The 18,476-nt window shown below is 40.9% G+C and overlaps 1 protein-coding gene across 1 annotated transcript in view; it reads right to left on the bottom strand.

Annotated features, from left to right (window-relative positions):
- LOC133851721 (acetolactate synthase small subunit 2, chloroplastic) overlaps positions 1–17,864 on the bottom strand; it is a 43,951-nt gene extending 26,087 nt beyond the window's left edge. The window contains exons 1-6 of the mRNA XM_062288274.1: positions 17,590–17,864; positions 14,865–15,078; positions 14,494–14,577; positions 13,611–13,679; positions 8,296–8,379; positions 7,429–7,581 (exon numbers count right to left, since the gene is read on the bottom strand). Of these exons, the coding sequence (XP_062144258.1) occupies positions 7,429–7,581; positions 8,296–8,379; positions 13,611–13,679; positions 14,494–14,577; positions 14,865–15,078; positions 17,590–17,810 (825 nt within the window). The 5' untranslated portion in view covers positions 17,811–17,864. The remainder of the gene's footprint in view (positions 1–7,428; positions 7,582–8,295; positions 8,380–13,610; positions 13,680–14,493; positions 14,578–14,864; positions 15,079–17,589) is intronic.
- Positions 17,865–18,476: the final 612 nt, after the last annotated feature.

Here is an 18,476-nt window from a genome sequence, read left to right on the forward strand (position 1 = left end):
AGTCATAGGCAAAGATGCAACCCAACATCCAAGAAGATTAGCCAACCCTTCGACATCCTCTACTTCACCAGTAGGAACAATTTCTGATTTTCCTAAGTTAATTCTCAAACCAGAAGCTACCTCAAAGCATAAGAAGATACATCTCAGATGTCGAATTTGTTCTTCTTGAGCACCACAAAAGATCAATGTGTCATTAGCAAACAGTAGGTGATTCACAACTAAAGCCTCGGAATCCCTGGAACCCACTGAAAACCCTATCAAATTACCTTGATCCAATGCAGCAGTCAGCATCCGACTCAAAGCCTCCATAACCACCACAAACAACGAAGGAGAAAGAGGATCTCCTTGTCGCAAACCACGAGAACTACTAAAAAAACCCGATGAGGTTTCATTTACAAGAATAGAAAATCTCACCGTAGAAATACAAAAACGTATCCAATCCCTCCATTTTTCCCCCAAACCACGTCGCTGCAACAAATAAAGCAAGAAGTCCTAGTTCACATGATCATATGCCTTCTCCAAATCTAGCTTACACAGGAGTCCTGGGTCCCCCGATCGAATATAACTATCCACACATTTATTAGCAATAAGCACAGAATCCAAGATTTGTCTACCGCCAGTAAACGCATTCTGTGTGTTGGAGATAATCTTGTCCAAAACAGATTTAAATCTGTTCACAAGGACCTTGGACATAATCTTGTAAATCCCTCCAATCAAACTAATAGGGCGAAAATCCTTCACACCCATGGCACCAGTCTTCTTTGGAATCAAAGAAACAAAAGTAGCATTAAAGCTCTTTTCAAACTTACCTCGAGAATGAAATTCTGCAAGAACAGCCATAATATCATTTTTTTTAAATATCCCATCACTTCTGAAAAAATGCCATAGTGAAGCCGTCTGGACCCGGTGCCTTGTCTCCGTTCAACTCCTTGATCACATCCCACACCTCCTCCTCAAAATCTCTTTCTAACCAAATACTTTCATCCTCATCAATAGATATGAAAGAAAGACCATCCATCCTTGGTCGCCAAGAACAATTCTCAAGGTACAGATTGTTGTAAAACTGGACTATGTGCTCCTGAATCTCCACAGGGTTCTTGGAAATTTCACCATTGATCTTCAAAAAGTTCACTTGATTGAATTTACGATGTGAGTTTGCCACCCTGTGAAAAAAATTTGTATTCTTCCTTCAGCCGCAAAGCTCTAAATTTCTGTCTCCAGTTCAATTCCTCAAAAAGAAAAGTTTTCTCCATCTCTCTCGACATATCAATCTTACAAACCCTTTCGTCCTCCTCTAAGCTACGACATTCTTCAATAACATCCAGCCCTCGAATATCCTCCAATAATTCTTTCTTTTTCTTCCCTATATCACCAAACACTTCTACGTTCCATTTCTTCAAATCTTTCTTCAAGGCCTTCAATTTATTAGCCAAAATATAACTAGGTAAACCAGAAAATTCATAAGACAACCACCAATTCTTAACCTGCTCAACAAAACCCTCATGTTTCAGCCACATGTTCTCAAACTTAAAGTACTTGTTACCTCCTCTTGGTGCCCCACAATCCAACAACAAAGGAAAATGATCGGATAGAAGTCTTGGCAATCTCTTCTGAATCACTTCAGGAAATCTTTCTTCCCACTCCGGAGAAACTAAGAATCTATCAATTCTAGGCCATATTTGATCTTCCTAATTGTTTGACCAACTAAACTGGCCACCTTCAAGAGGTAGATCCACCAAATTTTGCATGAAAATGAAGTCTGAAAACTCTTCCATAGCTGCGGAATAGCCGGCACCACTAGACCTTTCACTTGGGAAGCGGACCACATTAAAGTCTCCCCCAATGCACCAAAGCAACTCCCACAAACTCATCAATCCAGCAAATTCAATCCACAAATCATTCCTATCCCTATCATCATTCGGGCCATAAACCCCCCCCAAAAGCCCAAACTACATTATCTCCGGTGTTGCGCAAAGAACAAGCAACAGTGTACCTACCTACGCATTCCTCCACTTTCTCCACCACCCTTCTATCCCACATTAACAAAATCCTACCCGACACTCCATTGACCCCCAAATAGCACCAATCAACATGATAGCAACCCCATAAACTTCGCACCACCTCCCTAGAGATAACTGCCATCTTTGTCTCCACCAAGCATGCTCCCAATCCGGCAGAGATAGGGGAGCATGTGGTTCAGTTCTATCAAGATCTCTTCTCGGAGAAGCATAGTTGGAGGCCTCGGTTGGATGATCTTTCCTTTGATGCCATCTTAGAGTCAGAAGCAAGGTGGTTGGAGAGAGCCTTTGAGGAGGAGGAAGTTAGAAAAGTTGTGTTTGCTTTTAATGGTGATAAAGCGCCGGGTCCGGATGGCTTCTCTATGGCTTTCTTCCAAGCTTGTTGGGAGGTGGTGCGCTTGGACATTATGGAGGTTTTTTCTGAGTTTCATGCGAGAGAAGTTTTTGAGAAGAGTTTGAATGCTTCTTTTATTTCTCTTATTCCTAAGACTCCAGGAGCCTTGTCTCTCAAAGATTTCCGGCCCATTAGCCTCGTAGGAGGTATATACAAGATTATTGCAAAAGTCTTGGCCAACAGATTGAAGACGGTTATGGACAAGGTTATCTCCAAATCCCAGAGTGCTTTCATCCAAGGAAGGCAGATTCTTGATCCAATCCTTATTGCGAATGAATGCCTTGATAGCCGTATTATATCAAGGGAGCCGGGAGTCATTTGCAAAATGGATTTAGAAAAAGCTTATGATCACGTTAATTGGGATTTTCTGTTGTATATGTTGAGGAGATGCGGCTTTGGGGGAAAATGGTGTTCGTGGATAGCTCGGTGTATCTCTTCTGCTAAGTTTTCGGTGCTTGTTAATGGCTCACCATGCGGCTTTTTCAGCAGCTCTCGAGGCCTAAGGCAAGGGGACCCTTTGTCTCCTCTTTTGTTTGTATTTGTTATGGAGGCGCTGAGTCGCATGATTACTGCGGCAGTGAGTGGGGGTGTGTTGGATGGTTTCAGAGTGGGTGGTGCTTCTTTTTCCCATCTTTTGTTCGCTGATGATACATTGATTTTCTGTGATGCTAGCTCCGCCAAGATTCGGGCTTTGCGAGTTCTCTTGCTCTTATTCGAGGCTGTGTCGGGGCTTAAGGTTAATTTGGCAAAATCCAGCATTATTCCAGTGGGAAATGTCGATAATGTGGGTAGGTTAGCCGACATTTTAGAGTGTGAAGTTGCTTATTTGCCTGTGAAGTATTTGGGTCTTCCATTGGGGGCTCCTTACAAGTCTACTCGTATTTGGGATGGTGTTATTGAGAAGGTTGAAAGACGGTTGGCTAGTTGGAAAAGGATATACCTATCTAAGGGAGGGCGAGTGACCCTTATCAAGAGTACGCTTTCCAACTTACCTACGTACTATATGTCTCTGTTCCCTATTCCGGTGAGTGTTGCTTCTCGCATTGAGAAGTTGCAGCGCGATTTTCTGTGGGGTGGCATGGGTGAAGATTTTAAGTACCATCTGGTAAGTTGAGAGAAGGTTTGTACTCCAATTTCGTACGGGGGGCTTGGCATTAGGAAGCTGGTTCAGTTTAATCGTGCACTGTTAGGTAAATGGTTATGGCGATATGGTATGGAAAGGGATGCTTGGTGGAGAGTCGCGGTGGACTCCAAGTATGGAAGTTTGTGGGGTGGGTGGTGCTCCAGAGAGGTTGCTGGAGCGTTTGGAGTAGGGTTGTGGAAGTTTATAAGGAAAGGTTGGGAGAACTTCTCCAAACTCCTTAGATTTGAGGTGGGGGATGGGAGTAGGATCAGATTTTGGCATGACTTGTGGTGTGGAGATTCGATTCTGAAAGAAGTGTTCCCTGATCTCTTTGGCATTGCTCGGGTGAAGGATGCGTCAGTGGCGGATAATTTGGAGAATTTGGGCGGGTCCGTTCAATGGAACGTGAGTTTTTTTAGAGAGGCTCATGATTAGGAAGTAGATGTTTTTGCCTCTTTCTTCCAGTGGCTGGGCTCTACCAAGGTAAATATGGAGAGGGCAGATTGTCTTATATGGGTCCCATCCAAGAAAGGTGTGTTCAGGGTGAAGTCATTTTTTGGTTCTATGATGTGTGCTGGAGGTACTCGGTTCCCATGGAAGTGTGTGTGGCGGTCTCAGGCTCCCCCGAGGGCAGCTTTCTTCACTTGGTCTGCAGCTCTAGGCAGAATTTTGACCTTGGACAATCTTAGGAAGAGGAACTTAATTATTGTGAATAGATGCTGTCTTTGCAAGCGGGATGGGGAATCAGTGGACCATATTCTTCTGCATTGCGATCTGGCTTCAGCTCTATGGAACAACATTTTTTCACGCTTTGGTATCGCGTGGGTCATGCCTAGAAGTGTGCTTGACTTAGTGGCTTGTTGGTGGAAGTCGGGGAGATCTGGGAGTGCTACTTCTTGGAAGATGGTGCCTATTTGCCTTTTTTGGTGTATTTGGAGAGAAAGAAATCTTAGGTGTTTTGAGAATTTAGAAAGCTCCCTAGAGGAGGTGTTAGAGTTGTTTCTCCATACTTTGTATGTTTGGTCGATGGCTTATTTGTACCCTCTATCTATCAGCTTTGCTGAATTCCTCACTTCTTTTTCGCTTTCTAGTTAGGTGTTTCCTGTTGTATACTTCTAGTGTACGTAGGGGCGCCTTACGCTTTCAATAAAACTATCATTACTTATCAAAAAAAAGAAGCCCTCTAATCTCCAATCTTTTCTCAATCGCATTAAGACCTCTAACATTCCACGTAAGTTAGACCAAGCCAACATATTTAATTCCCTCTGCCCTTTCGCCCCTTGTGAAGACAAATAATTAGTCTTAGGTGTTGCCAAAGAGCGGTCTCTGGCAGCTTCAATCTCCTCAAGCACAGCCAACAATTTGTCCTCCAAACCACCACAAGATAGCCCTATAATTGGATAAAATCTCTTGATTCTTTCCACTACCCATCTAGGTGACACCCTATGCCCCTCTCCATCTTCCATAGCCAATGGTGTGATTACCATCGGCTCATATCTCTCTAACTCCCCCTGGACATCCCTGTCTTTATCTTGTAGCAAGAGGCCTTCAAAAAAATGGTGTTGCAAATTCAAAGAACAATCAAGATGAGCTCCCTCCTCAGCCACCATGTCATTTAAAGAAGACCCCCAACCTCCATTTTGTCCCCTGTATCTTCCCATAGGCGGTTTTCCACTTGAGATCCCACTGAAGATGCTTCGGTTTTGTAGCCCACTTTGCCCTCTCTTCTGTGGAAAAATCACCGGCTCGAGAGTGCCTTCTTCTTGCCTCTGATCCACTAGTTCTATACCAAACTCGAAATTCCCCAAAACAACATACTCCTGCGAACTAGAAACCTGAGGAGCCAGCAACAAACCTCCAACAGCTTCCGACAAAACCAGTGTAGGTCCTTCTTCAACGACAGAACCCTTCTCCTCTAAATCGGTAGTCTTTCTAGCTTCATCTGAGTTGAACCCAGATTGATGAGAGCAATCTGATTCCGACCCTGGAGATGCGACCGCCAACTCCTCCGGCTGTCTTATGGCTAACTGCAAGGGCTTCCGATTCTACTCCCCCACCGCACAACACATTCTCAAAAGCCGGAAAGGAGGCCTCATCCCCAACCATCGAAATAAGCCCAGCCTTCTCCCCACTCAGTGTCAAACCCACCTTCGGTTTGGCCTGTCCCTACTTGACTTCCAAACAGCCGTAGATTTTCGAACTTTCCGACGCTGATAAACCCGGCCAGAAAAACCAAGTCTAGACGCGGACGTCAAATTGCCAGAACCCAGACCTATCGGTGCCGACTGCACAGCGGAGGTAGAAGCACCGGCATCCATCGAGAAATGGGGAGTTGGAATGGGACGAAGGACCGAACCCGCCTTAGCCTTAACCAACAGATTGGGCCTCTTAATGGGAAAAAACAAAGGGGCTTTACCTTTTGAGAGATGGACTGACTTTGAAAGACCTTGGCCCGAAAAGGGGCTTGAACGCTTAGAGGATTTGGGCCGAGGACGTTTTGAGCCCATTGAATTAGGCTGGGTCTTGGATAAAGGGCATGGACCGTGAAGCTTAGGTCCACTACCCAGCAAATCATCTTCCAGTAGGTGCAAACCTTTCAGACAATACCCAATTTCCACATGTAGCTTCTCCAACGTCTTCCTAATGCTGCAAAGATCGAGGCTATCACCGAAATGTACCTTGCGTGAAGCAGAGGGTAACATAGGGGAGCTTGAGCCAACCACCCTACCCCATAGGCTTGAAGTAGACGCTTTTTCGGACACAGCAAGAAGAGACACCGGAACTGTCTTCAGAAGATTATCCTTTGCCGGAGAAGCCTTCACCATTGTATCAGTCTTTGACACATCAATTTTTGTCAAAGACGACTTTTCCGTTGAAAACGCCTGACCACGATGGCCCTTCTCCAAAGACTTCTCACGGGCCTGGATATCTATCTCCTTATCAGTATATGTCGACGTAGCCCCGGCACGCGCAGGAACAGCAAGCTACCTTGGGACCCTAGCAATAGTGGAATTGGAAGGACCAAAGGGCTCTTCAATCTTCGGTTGAGAGGATCTCAGAACTTCAGCAAAACTCCTTCTCAACTCGGATTTAGGTTCGGGTTGTGAAACTTCCTTACCATGAAAATGCTTCGAGTAGCTTGTACTACCAACATGAAGACTATTGAAAGCTAAACGAAGCTCCTCCCCGAAACGCTTCCACCATTCGCCAAATAATCCCTTTAGGCACCAAGATAGAACCTCTCGTTCTTCTACCCTCATATTCTTCTATGATCAGAAAGAAGCCATGCCTATTGGAACATTGCTGCGCAAGAATCCGAAGGAAGCCCGAAACGGATTGGTTCCAGAACACTCTACGGTCTTTAACCGTAACCGGATCATGAAAAAATTTAAGCAACCATGCAGCCTCATCTTTGTCTAAGAGAATGGACCTCGACACTCGTTTTCGTTTTTCAAAGATCCTAATACCTGTACATCCACCCACCACCGACAAAGCAAACTCCTATGACTCGACCAACCACCAGCACGAAGAAATCACCATCTCCTTATTCTTGTCACTGGGTCCTAAATCTAACTGGTTAGAATTTTACAAACACAAACAGTTCAATCAACAAATATAAGTTTTTAAGTTCAGTAATTCATCCTCCAAAAAGAAAGAAGTTAATTTTTTAAATAATTTTTCAGATGTACTTGGTCAGAGCATATACAAAAGATAGAAGAAATTATCTAAAATGGTAAGCCTCTTAAAATTGGCATGTGAAAATGAGGTACCCACTATGCACATGTGATGATATGGAGTAATTTCTTATATACAGGGGAAAAAAACAAAAGACAAGCACGGACAAAAAAGAAAATAGCAAGCAGAGCTTCCTTGATAGAACAAAAAGTACATACCTTTGAGGATGTACTGACATAGCCATTAAGTGATCGATTTCCATTCTCTACAAGAACATTAGCCGGAGATGGTCGTTCAAGATCTGGATAAGAAGCAGCAGAGAATCCCCAGAATGGAGCCGTCTTACCCATCTTTTCCCGTCGCAAGGCAATCTGCACAGATTGAAATTGAAACTCATCACATGGGAAATTCATGTGATATATTATTGAGCAATTGTTTGTCTTAATTCATGAACAACAGTTATTAAGGAACCCACTCATGGATGGTCACCATAAGCTACTGACCTAATCTGATTAGATTTTTAAAACTATTTTTCTCACAATTATATATTTTTGAAATGTATATATTTATAGAAACGTGCAAAAGAGAAGAATATCCAGTCATCTTGCACTTCTTATAAAATAATGTATAGAACCGAAATGGATTTGAAAGTATACCATGACTTGACTAAGATACATATTGCTTATGCCTGTCTAAAGGTAAAAAAATTCAGAAAAAGCATTGAGGATACGAATCAGGAATCTCGTTATTACAATCCTTTTACATGTCAGCAGCACCGCATGATGATAATCCACTTTCAGAGAGGTTTTTAGATATTCCACTGCCGTTATGGAGAACTTATCAGCAGTAAACATGATAGCTTGAAACTTATCAAGCTCTAGTTTTTTGACTCTCAAAAAACCCATTTATATATAACACCTTACATATAAAACTTGACAGCTCGAAATTATCACTGTTAATGCAGTTTCGGATCTCAATGGCCATCATCACATACAAGATCACTTTCTGTATTATTCTGGAAGAATATATAGATGTACATACGATGGCATGCAAAAACAAAGAGCATAAAAATATGGATGCATTACCTTTCCAGTTCTTGCAAGTTCCTTGATTCCAAATTTGCTTAAGTTTCTTTGAACAGCAACCATCTTCCCAGGGTCTCCAGTGACCTGAAATATCCATGTGGAACTTTTTTTTTTAAAAAAAAAAATAATGTCATATTCAGTAAAAAGCGCAGAGAAGCGCAACCCTAATACACAGGAAATATACAAAAGTGCCCCTAAAAAGAGGAAACAAAAGAGCAAGAAATTAAAAAGTCTGCAAACGTAACACGACGCGGGCTATGATGAGCCGAGACCCATACAAATAAAGTATTAAGCACGTTTCGACGCAACTCCAACACCGACATTTCTACATCTTCAAAATGCCAAGCATTCCTCTCACGCCAAAGACTCCACATGACACATAAGGGAACCTACTTCCAAATTTGCTTAACTTGACCACGACCCAACAAATTGCCCCAACTACTCAACAAATCCAACAACCGTCGCGGCATGATCCACCCCACCCCAAACAAACTATAAAAAAAGCTGCATATATCTCGTGCAACATCATAGTGAAGTAAGAGGTGGTCAATGGATTCCCCATTCTTCTTGCACATACATCATCATTCAACCACCACTATATGACGCCTACGCAGATTGTCATGCGTCAAAATCTTTCCTAAGGCTGCTGTCCACACAAAAAACGACACCTGCAATGGAGCCTTAACACGCCAAGTACTCTTCCAAGGAAAAGAGAAAACCTCTTGACTAGCTAAGGCTTTATAGAATGGCTTCACTTTAAAACGCCCCCTCTTAGAGAGACTCCAAATTAACCTGTCAACCGCTCCATGCCGAATCCGATGAGAATACAACCACTCATATAAGGAAAGGACCATCTCCACCTCCCAATCTTGTGCAAGGCACGTAAAGATAACATTCCAATGTGCAACTCCATCTAGCACTACCACCCAAGCGTCTTTAAATCGAGCAATACTGAACAAAACTAGATAACAAAGCTTCAACAGCCTATCTCCACACCAAAGATCATGCCAAAACCATACATTATGCCCATCCCCTACCTCCAAACGCACAAACTTATGAAAATAATCCCACTCCCTTCGAATATATTTCTAGACACTCACACCATAAGACCCCACAACCTCTGATGAACACCATCCACCCCTCAAACTCCCATACTTAACTTCAATCACCAATGTCCATAAAGCCTCCCGCTCCTTAACAAATCTCCACAACCACTTCCCCAATAAAGCTCGATTAAATTGAATCAAATTTCAAACTCCCAAACCACCTTCCTCAATTGGAGTACAAATTGTATGCCAGTTTACTAAAGGAAATTTTAACTCATCCCCAATGCCACTCCATAAGAAATCCTCTTGTAGTCTCTCAAGTCTCTAAGCCACGCTCACAAGAATGGGGAACAACTACAAATAATACGTAGGATTATTGGAGAGAGTACCTTTAATCAGAGTCAACCGACCACCCTTAGACAAATATAATTTCTTCCAACTAGCTAACCGACGTTCCACTTTCTCAATGATTCCATTCCAAATAGAAGTAGCTTTAAAAGATGCTCCCAAAAGCAAACCCAAATAAGTCATCGGCAGAGACGCAACTCGACACCCAAGGATATGAGCCAAATTATCAACATTTTCCACCTCGCCTATGGGAACAAGTTCTGATTTTCCTAAATTGATCATCAATCGTGATGCGGCCTCAAAGCATAAGAAAATACACCGCAAATTTCGAACATGTTATGCTTGCGCACCACAAAAAATTGAAGTGTCATCTGCAAACGACAGATGATTCACCACTATTTCTTCATTATCCCTGGATCCCACGAAAAAACATGTCAATAATCCCTAGTTCATCGTTGCATTCAACATCCAGCTTAATGCCTCCATAACCACCACAAACAACAAAGGAGAAAGCGGATCCCCTACCTTAGTCCATGAGAACTCGTAAAAAAAAAAAAAAAAAAAAAAAAAAAAAAAAAAAAAAAAAAAAAAAAAAAAAAAAAAAAAAAAACTAGATGGAATGCCATTCACCAAGATGGAAATCTTACCATAGATATACAAAATTCTATCCAATCCCTCCACTTCTCCCCAAAACCACACCGTTGAAGCATGTAAAGCAAGAAATCCCAATTAACATGATCATAAGCTTTCTCCAAAACTTAGAACCATGGATAATTGTCTCCTCTAGCCGAGGTTGAAACTCGATAATTGAACCAAATAAAGAGCTAACAGGGTCAGAGCCACCAGGAATGGAAACCGAAGAGGATGTTTGAGGTTGCAGGACGGTGGTCGAGCCCCCAGCTAAAGTCAACGTTGTCGGGTCGCGAGGTAGATCCATAACCATGATCATCTTCAAATTGGATCCTTGCCCCTTAAACGGTACCACAGGCTGACCCAATTACCGTTTACAAAGCTTGCGTTTAAAAGCGATTTTGGGTCGAGATCCTCAAAGCACAACTTGGCCATCCCTTTAGCTTCATGGATGTTAAGTCTTGCTCCTGCCTCCGACTCTTCAGTTAAGTTGAGCTTTGGACTTGCCTTCAATTGGTTTTGAATGAGGTGCAGGACCCATCAGTCCACACGTCAAGCCCTATTCCACCCATTTTAAGCAACTGGCCACATCCCTCTTTCAGAGAAGCAACGTCTTCCTGAAGGTGTGGATTTCGAAACTTTCACCAAGGAGGGCATTGTCCCTTTTGGAGGTCTCTCCCCCATCCTCCATCCCCATACGCAAAGCAAGGGCCTTTACCGTTGACTTCAACTTCGGTACGAAGAGCTTTATCATCACCTCCTTCGCCGATGGCTTCAGTTTTGCCGTGTCACCCACCGTTGGAAGAGATTTTGTCGTTGACGTCAACACCTTTGCAAACGGCCTCTTCCCTCCCATCTCCACCATAGATTTTAGCTCTGGCCTCAGATTGTTGTTGCCCTCACCCAAGATGAGCGGCTACCACTATGACCCACCACAACGAATCGATTGGGTATTCATGACCACTCGCAACTCTGAAGCAAAAGCCCTCCATCCTTTGCTGTGTTTTCCTTCCGGCACTAGTATAAATCCCCTCCATCTACCTCCACGGTATTCCTCCACAACAAAGAACCGACCATGCCTTGAACATCTCTGTGGGATGATGTCGGGGAATCCAACTCCAGAACGTCTCCAAAATACCGTAGACCCCTCCACTGACAGCAGCTCTTCTACAATGGCTAAAAGCCAACAAGAGTCAATTCTTCCCAAAAAGATAAAGCAAGTATAACCCCTGCAATTTTCACGAATTCTTAACCCAGTAGAACCACCCTCCACCTCCAACTCAAACCCTTTAGATTCCACTACAGACCAGCTTAACAACCCTATTCAACCTAGCTGAAAACGACAATAGCAATACCCCCAAATCACTGTGCTGATTTGGTAGAACTACAAAACATGGTTGGGGGGTTTCTGCAATGATAGAAGATCACCAAGGAGAAACAACAGTCGTCTTTCTGCAACAGTTGGTTCATAAGGATTGGCCGCTTTATCCAATCTTTCTGAACCATAATGAAATTACAAACCCTGAACGTGTTCGTCTACAATTCCAAACCCATAGTACTAATTTCAAAACTCTAAGCCCACCACAACTACACAGATTTTCCTAATCTATCCTAGGTGAATTTGGTATCAAAGGAAAAGATTCAATCTTTCTTGATTTTAGTTTCAATGGCTAGTACCACTTGGAAAAAAATCCAAGATTCAAAGCCGAGATCTTCAATGATACGTTGCACTTGAATGAGTTTCTCTTCAGTGAAGCATGGTGATGCAACTCTTCCATCCTAATATCGACTCCCAGTATCACAAGCTGATTTGATTTGTCTGAAAGAGATAGGCTTGAAGACTGATGAATGTGCTATGAGTATGAGCAAGCTTTATGGCAAAATTAGTTGGAAGAATCTTATTGGAGATCTTTTTCTTCCCTAAAAGCCTCAAATTGGGAAAAATCGTTATTATTAATGCAAGAGAATTATGGAGTTCGCTTTTCCATCTTTTTGGTGTTTATTGAGTTATGCCTAGAAGGGTAAGAGAGTTGTTGGTGAGTTGGAGAGATCAGGTGGAACGCTGTTATATTTTGAAAGTTTGGAGGTTGGCTCTTTCGTGTTTAATGTGGTGTATTTGGAGAGAACGGAATGCAATGAGCTTTGAAGACCAAGAGACTTCAGTGGTAGAGCTAAAAAAAATTATGTTTAAATTCATTTATACATGGATAGCAGCGTTTAATAGTCTACAATGTTCTAGCTTTTCTGATTTTTTAGATTTTTTTTTTCTTTCTCCCTAATAGGAGGTTTCTCTTGCATAATTTCTATCTACTAGGATCGCGCTCCTCTGCGCTTTTCTAATGAAATTGAACTACTTATCAATTTTTAAATACAGGAGAAGAAAAGATTTAGTAAAAGCCCCAAAGAGGTTTCTTATTGAGGAGCAAAAGACACATTCTATGAAGGAATGGTTGGCATCACTAAATGCTGTTTTAGATGCCTAATAGCTGAGAATATCACAACTAACCAAGACAAAGAATCTTCAAACAGCAATCCTACTTCAGCCCCTTCAGAGTCAGTTATAGCCAATAGAATATTAAATTGCCAGAGAAGACAACATTTTTTATGGACGAAATATGTATTGGCCCCAAAAGTATCCTTCTATTACCCAAAAGTATCCATATCAAACCATGGCCACCTTGTTTCCGATGGCAAATTATTTTCTAACTGGCATATACATATCCAGTCATCTCCAAGCCGCAACCTTGTGTAATATGTGCCTGACACTGGAAGTCTTAGGGTTTTGAGTATATGTGCTTCACAGGCTCTCATACATCGGCAGCAACCTTTTTCAGGACATCATGTTTTTAACCTAAAATAGAAGCTGCAGTTGGAGAGGCATGTGGGTCCCTTCACTAAATTCATACATACATAAATGGCAAGATTTGATTTCCAAACATTAAGTAGTAACTAACTGAACCAAATGTGTAATTGTGAATTATAACAATAATAATTAGAGAAATGATACTCATACACCTCCTACACATCTTCATACAACCAAGTTTCAAATCCACAATTGAATTTGTAGGACCCACATCTCATTGTGGATTTGAAAATGAAATGGGTAAGAGATGTATTTATATTATTTCTTTAACAACTACAATAACTTGTATCTCAAGTAACTTTCTTTATTTTTGCGTAATTGTGAATTAATTCTATTATCAATGATTGCCTTCATATATAAAACCAAACGCTAGCTAAGTGTCATAACTAAAACACACAAGTACAAGCTAAGGATCTGACAAAATTCACCTCAATAGTCAGCGAATCTTCTGAAATATCAACAATTTTTGCTCTGAAGATGTCTACTAACCACATTATCTGGAGATTATAGCACAAAGATGAGATCAGGTACTTCAATGCACTAAAATGAAAGGAAAGCCACTGAAAAGGAAAGTGCATACTGCCCTCAAATCAGAGAACCACCCCCATTAACTTAAAACAAAAACAAAAACAAAAAAACAAAACAAAATTGAACTCCATACAATAAGAAACACTTAGTACACCTTACTGGTTAATTCCCGCTTGCAACCCTAGTGAAATGTATGACACCACAATAGAGTATGAATACAGCATGGCACCCATGCAGGCCATGCACTTAATTTAAGTTAGCCCCACCTCAAAGATATATGAAATGACCAACCCAGATACCTGAGAAATTATCACACTTTTTATGGAAATTCAACTGTCTTATTTTTATTATTTTTTATTTTTCAAAATGCTACATTAGTATATAATTACATTTTTAGCAAAGCACATCAATGATCTCTAATAACTTAAAAGGGGAGGTTATCTCAATTTGCCAATACATTCCCCAAAAGATTTTTTTATAATAATAATAAAGATAAAATAAAATAAAACAAGTCCTGGAAAAAAAAAAAAAAAAAAAGAGTGAAATGAGGCATCTTGGGTGCAGAAAGTTGTACCCACTACAAAGAAAAAGCGCCTGAAACATGATTTCCATCTCCATTGGTGTGATATTTGTCTCAAAACATTATCTACAGACTGTAACACACAGCAATATCCCCTTAGGGAAAAAGAGAACCGACTAATGGGACAGTTTGCTTTTCAAGTCAAAGTAGACCATTCAGGTGATGATGTCTCAGATCAGTGATTGAATGATCTAAATAATTACCTCATCACCATTATTTGGATCTGCATTAAGTTTTATAAGCATCAGTTCACGTTCTACTTGTGGCTCCCTTGAGATATCTTCAACCTGACAGATTAGATAAGTTACTCAAGAAGTAAAGTGCAGAACCAAATAAGTAAACAGTCAGTCCAAAAAGTTATATATAGATATTTAGTAGAAAAAAACACAAAGTATTAGATGAACTAGTCCAAGAAAGCAACATCTTGAAAGGTTCATTTTAAAAATAAAAGGTAAAAATGTCCCCTGGCCCACCCAAATAGATTTAAATAAGAGAAATAGACAATCAGCAATACCAAGACCAAGAATTAAGATTTCTACAGAATATTTTTGGATTATCTAAGGTGAGCCATAACCTTAATGACATTCGCAAGCTTGTTTAGCTGTTCAACAACTTGTCGCAAAACCTTCTCAGTTCCAGAGACGACTATGGTAAAGAGGGCCTTGTCCTTGTTCAAACCAACTGCAAGGGACTCAATGTTGTAACCCCTCCTAGCAAACACCCCCGCAATTCGATTTATTATGCCACTCTCATCCCCAACAAACACTGAAATTGTATGGCGTTTCACCCTGAAAGCAATTAACATACCACATTACAAGCAAACTAAATGTAGTAAACACGCATACTGGAATGGGAAGAAAAGAGGCTCATAATTAAGTAGCTTTTGACATATTAAAAAAGAAAAATCACCAATGCTATCATTAAGACCTATCTCTCAAATACTGCAACCATCAAAGGGAAATCTAATCAAGAAAAACTATATAATGAATATCTTTTTTTCTCAGTAAATGATAATATCAAATAAAAACCAGAAATAGATTTATGTGAATAACCATATGAAGGGCTCTCTTGTACACTCTTCGTGTACGAGGGCATTGCCCTTTTTTCCTATAAAATTAATTTTTTTTTTTTTTTTTTTTTGATAAGTAAGAATTCATTAAAAAGCGCAGAGGGGCACAACCCTAGTACACAGGAAGTATACAAAGTAGCCCCTAATTAGAGGACCGAAACGAACAAGAAAGTAAAAAATCAGCGTACAGCATACTACCCAAGCTATGCGCCGACACCCAAAGATATAACATATTAAGCACAATTCTACAAAGAGCCACAACCTGAACCTCCACATCCTCAAAAAGCCTAGAATTTCTCTCACGCCACAAGCCCCACAAAACACAAAGAGGAACCTGCTTCCAAATACGGTGAACAGGACCACGACCCAGCAAAGTGCCCCAAGCACTCAATAAATCCAAGACACTACTAGGCATAACCCACTCCACCCCAAACAAACTATAAAAGAAACTCCAAACAACCCGAGCCACGTCACAATGGAGAAGAAGGTGATCAACGGATTCTCCATGCTTTTTACACATAACACACCACTCAACCACCACAATACCACGCCTTCGTAAGTTGTCATGAGTTAAAATCTTTCCTAAAGCTGTTGTCCATACAAAGAACGCAACCCGCTTCGGAGCTTTAACACGCCATATACCCTTCCAAGGAAAAGAAGCCGCCTCGTGACAAACTAAAGCTTTATAGAAAGTCTTCACTTCAAAGTTTCTCCTCTTGGAAAGAATCCACACTGCCCTATCAACCTCCCCATGCCGAACCCGAGTAGAGTATAACTGTTCGAAGAAGGACATCACCATCTCCACCTCCCAATCCTGAGCATTGCGCGTAAAGAGAACATTCCAATGAGCCACACCTTCTACCATAGACAAATTATCCACCACCCAAGCATCGGGAGAACGCGCAATAGTATACAAAGTTGGAAAACAGAGCTTGAGAGGCCTGTCCCCACACCATAAATCATGCCAGAAACGAATATGCGACCCATCACCCACCTCAAAACACAAAGACTTGGCAACATTATCCCACCCCCTTCGAATAAATTTCCAAACACTGACACCATAAGGCCCCGTCACCGGTAAAGAACACCAACCTCCCCTCACACTCCCATACTTCACCTCAATCACCGATCTCCACAAAGCATCGCGCTCTTGAGAAAACCTCCAGATCCACTTCCCCAATAAGGCTTGATTAAAATTAATAACATTACGAACTCCCAGTCCACCAGCCTTGATTGGAGAAGAAAAAAAAATAAAATAAATAAATAACCATATGAAGTTCAAGAGAATCATTGTTACCCAATCATTCTTGCTCTTTAATCATAATTCTAGATAGCCAAAGTTTTACTGAAGTTTCAGTTGAATAAATGGCCCCTCGTTCTTCAATGTTCAATTTAGCATTATATATATATATATATATATATATATATATATATATACCCTAATACACGGGAAGTATAAAAGAGCGCCCCTAAAAGGGAGGAACAGGTAATAAATTTAGAAAGTCTACAAAAGTAAAAACACCTAGGTGGCAAAGTATCCAGAAGTCCATCTAAGTGTCCTTGCTTCACCTAATCACTATAAATACAGGTATTGCTGTTAAATTGTATTACTTCCTGACTTCCCAGCAGTCGATCTAAGTGTCCTTTGGTTTACCTAATCACTACAACTACATTGCTTGGCTTCACAAATACCCAGCATCTTATAAAATTATGAATAGAGACCCCCAATGTAAAGCTTCACTTTTACCCTTTGGACATTTAATCTCAATTACATTAGCCTTCTTACATTGAATTTCTAGAACCAAGATGATGAGAATTTACCATGCCATCGAGCTCCACTATTAATTGCTTCAAAACAATTAACCACAAATCCCTTTGCAGAAAAGGAACAACTTTGTAGAACCAAATTATACAAGCCAAATTCCGATTGGGGGGACAGTTATTCAATAAATGAAATATAGCAATAGAACAGTTTTATGCAAACACTAAATCCAACAAATGAACAAAACAAAACCGTCTTAGAACTACCACAACCCGGCAGAAAAAGCCACCCGCATTAAACCAAATGCACACAAATATTAATCTATAAAAAGAAAAGCTTCATAGTTCATATACACAGCCACACAGGGACAGGGTTAAGCAAACCCAGAAAACAGCAAACGTAAATAAGAGGGACAGCGAGAGAGAGAGAGAGAGAGAGAGAGAGAGAATAGATCAGACAGAAACTCACTTAGACCGAGTCAGGAGAGGTGCGGACTCACTCAGAGACACTGCATTGTTATTGCTAGCGGCAGAGACCTCCAGCTTCCTGAACTCAAAAGTCATCCACTTGGGTGGTCTCAAATGCCCGAAATCCAAGCTTCTTGTAAACCTATGTCCCAAACCCACTCTCAAGCATGGGTTCAGCTTCTGAGTCCGCACCGGTGCTGGGCACCGTAACACAGCCGCCATGCGTAACTCCTCGTTTTAGAGAGACGGAGAGAGAAAAACAGGCTTATATGCACTTCTCTTTCTTTCTTTCTTTAGTTTTTTCTTTTTTATTTGTAAAATATTGAACTTGACTGTCTTCAGTACGTGGTGAGGCCACGTAGTATCAAACGTGACTATGTACAAGTCTTCTGTCGGTTTCTTGCACGTGGGTTCTTTTTCCAAGCTTTGAGGGTTGAGACTGTTACGAACCTCCGTAACGGGGATGAACGATGATGATTTGGATAGTGGTGAGCGTGGGATAGTAGGGTATTCGAGGTACCTTAGGCCTCCTAAAGTTAGGGTTATTCGAGAAACCCTAAAAAACTCCTAATCAACTACAAGAGCTGAGTGATAATAATTTTCTTCTTGATATTTTATTTCATTCTTCAATACCCTATTTATAGGGTTACAAAGCTTGAATTACGGAAACAATAATTAAATAAATATTACATAAATATTATTAACCCTAATGGAATAAAAAATTCCTTTATTTCCTTCCTAATATAATGGGATATAAATCCCTTAATTTCGGGATTCTTGCTTTATGAGCAAGACTCCTCATTTTCCTAATTAATTTATTATACTAATACCATACTAATAATAAACCTATTATTCTCTTAAATGATAATACGACACTTACCTAATTTA

Source organism: Alnus glutinosa, chromosome 12 (genome assembly GCF_958979055.1).
Source record: "Alnus glutinosa chromosome 12, dhAlnGlut1.1, whole genome shotgun sequence".
Lineage (NCBI taxonomy): Eukaryota > Viridiplantae > Streptophyta > Magnoliopsida > Fagales > Betulaceae > Alnus > Alnus glutinosa.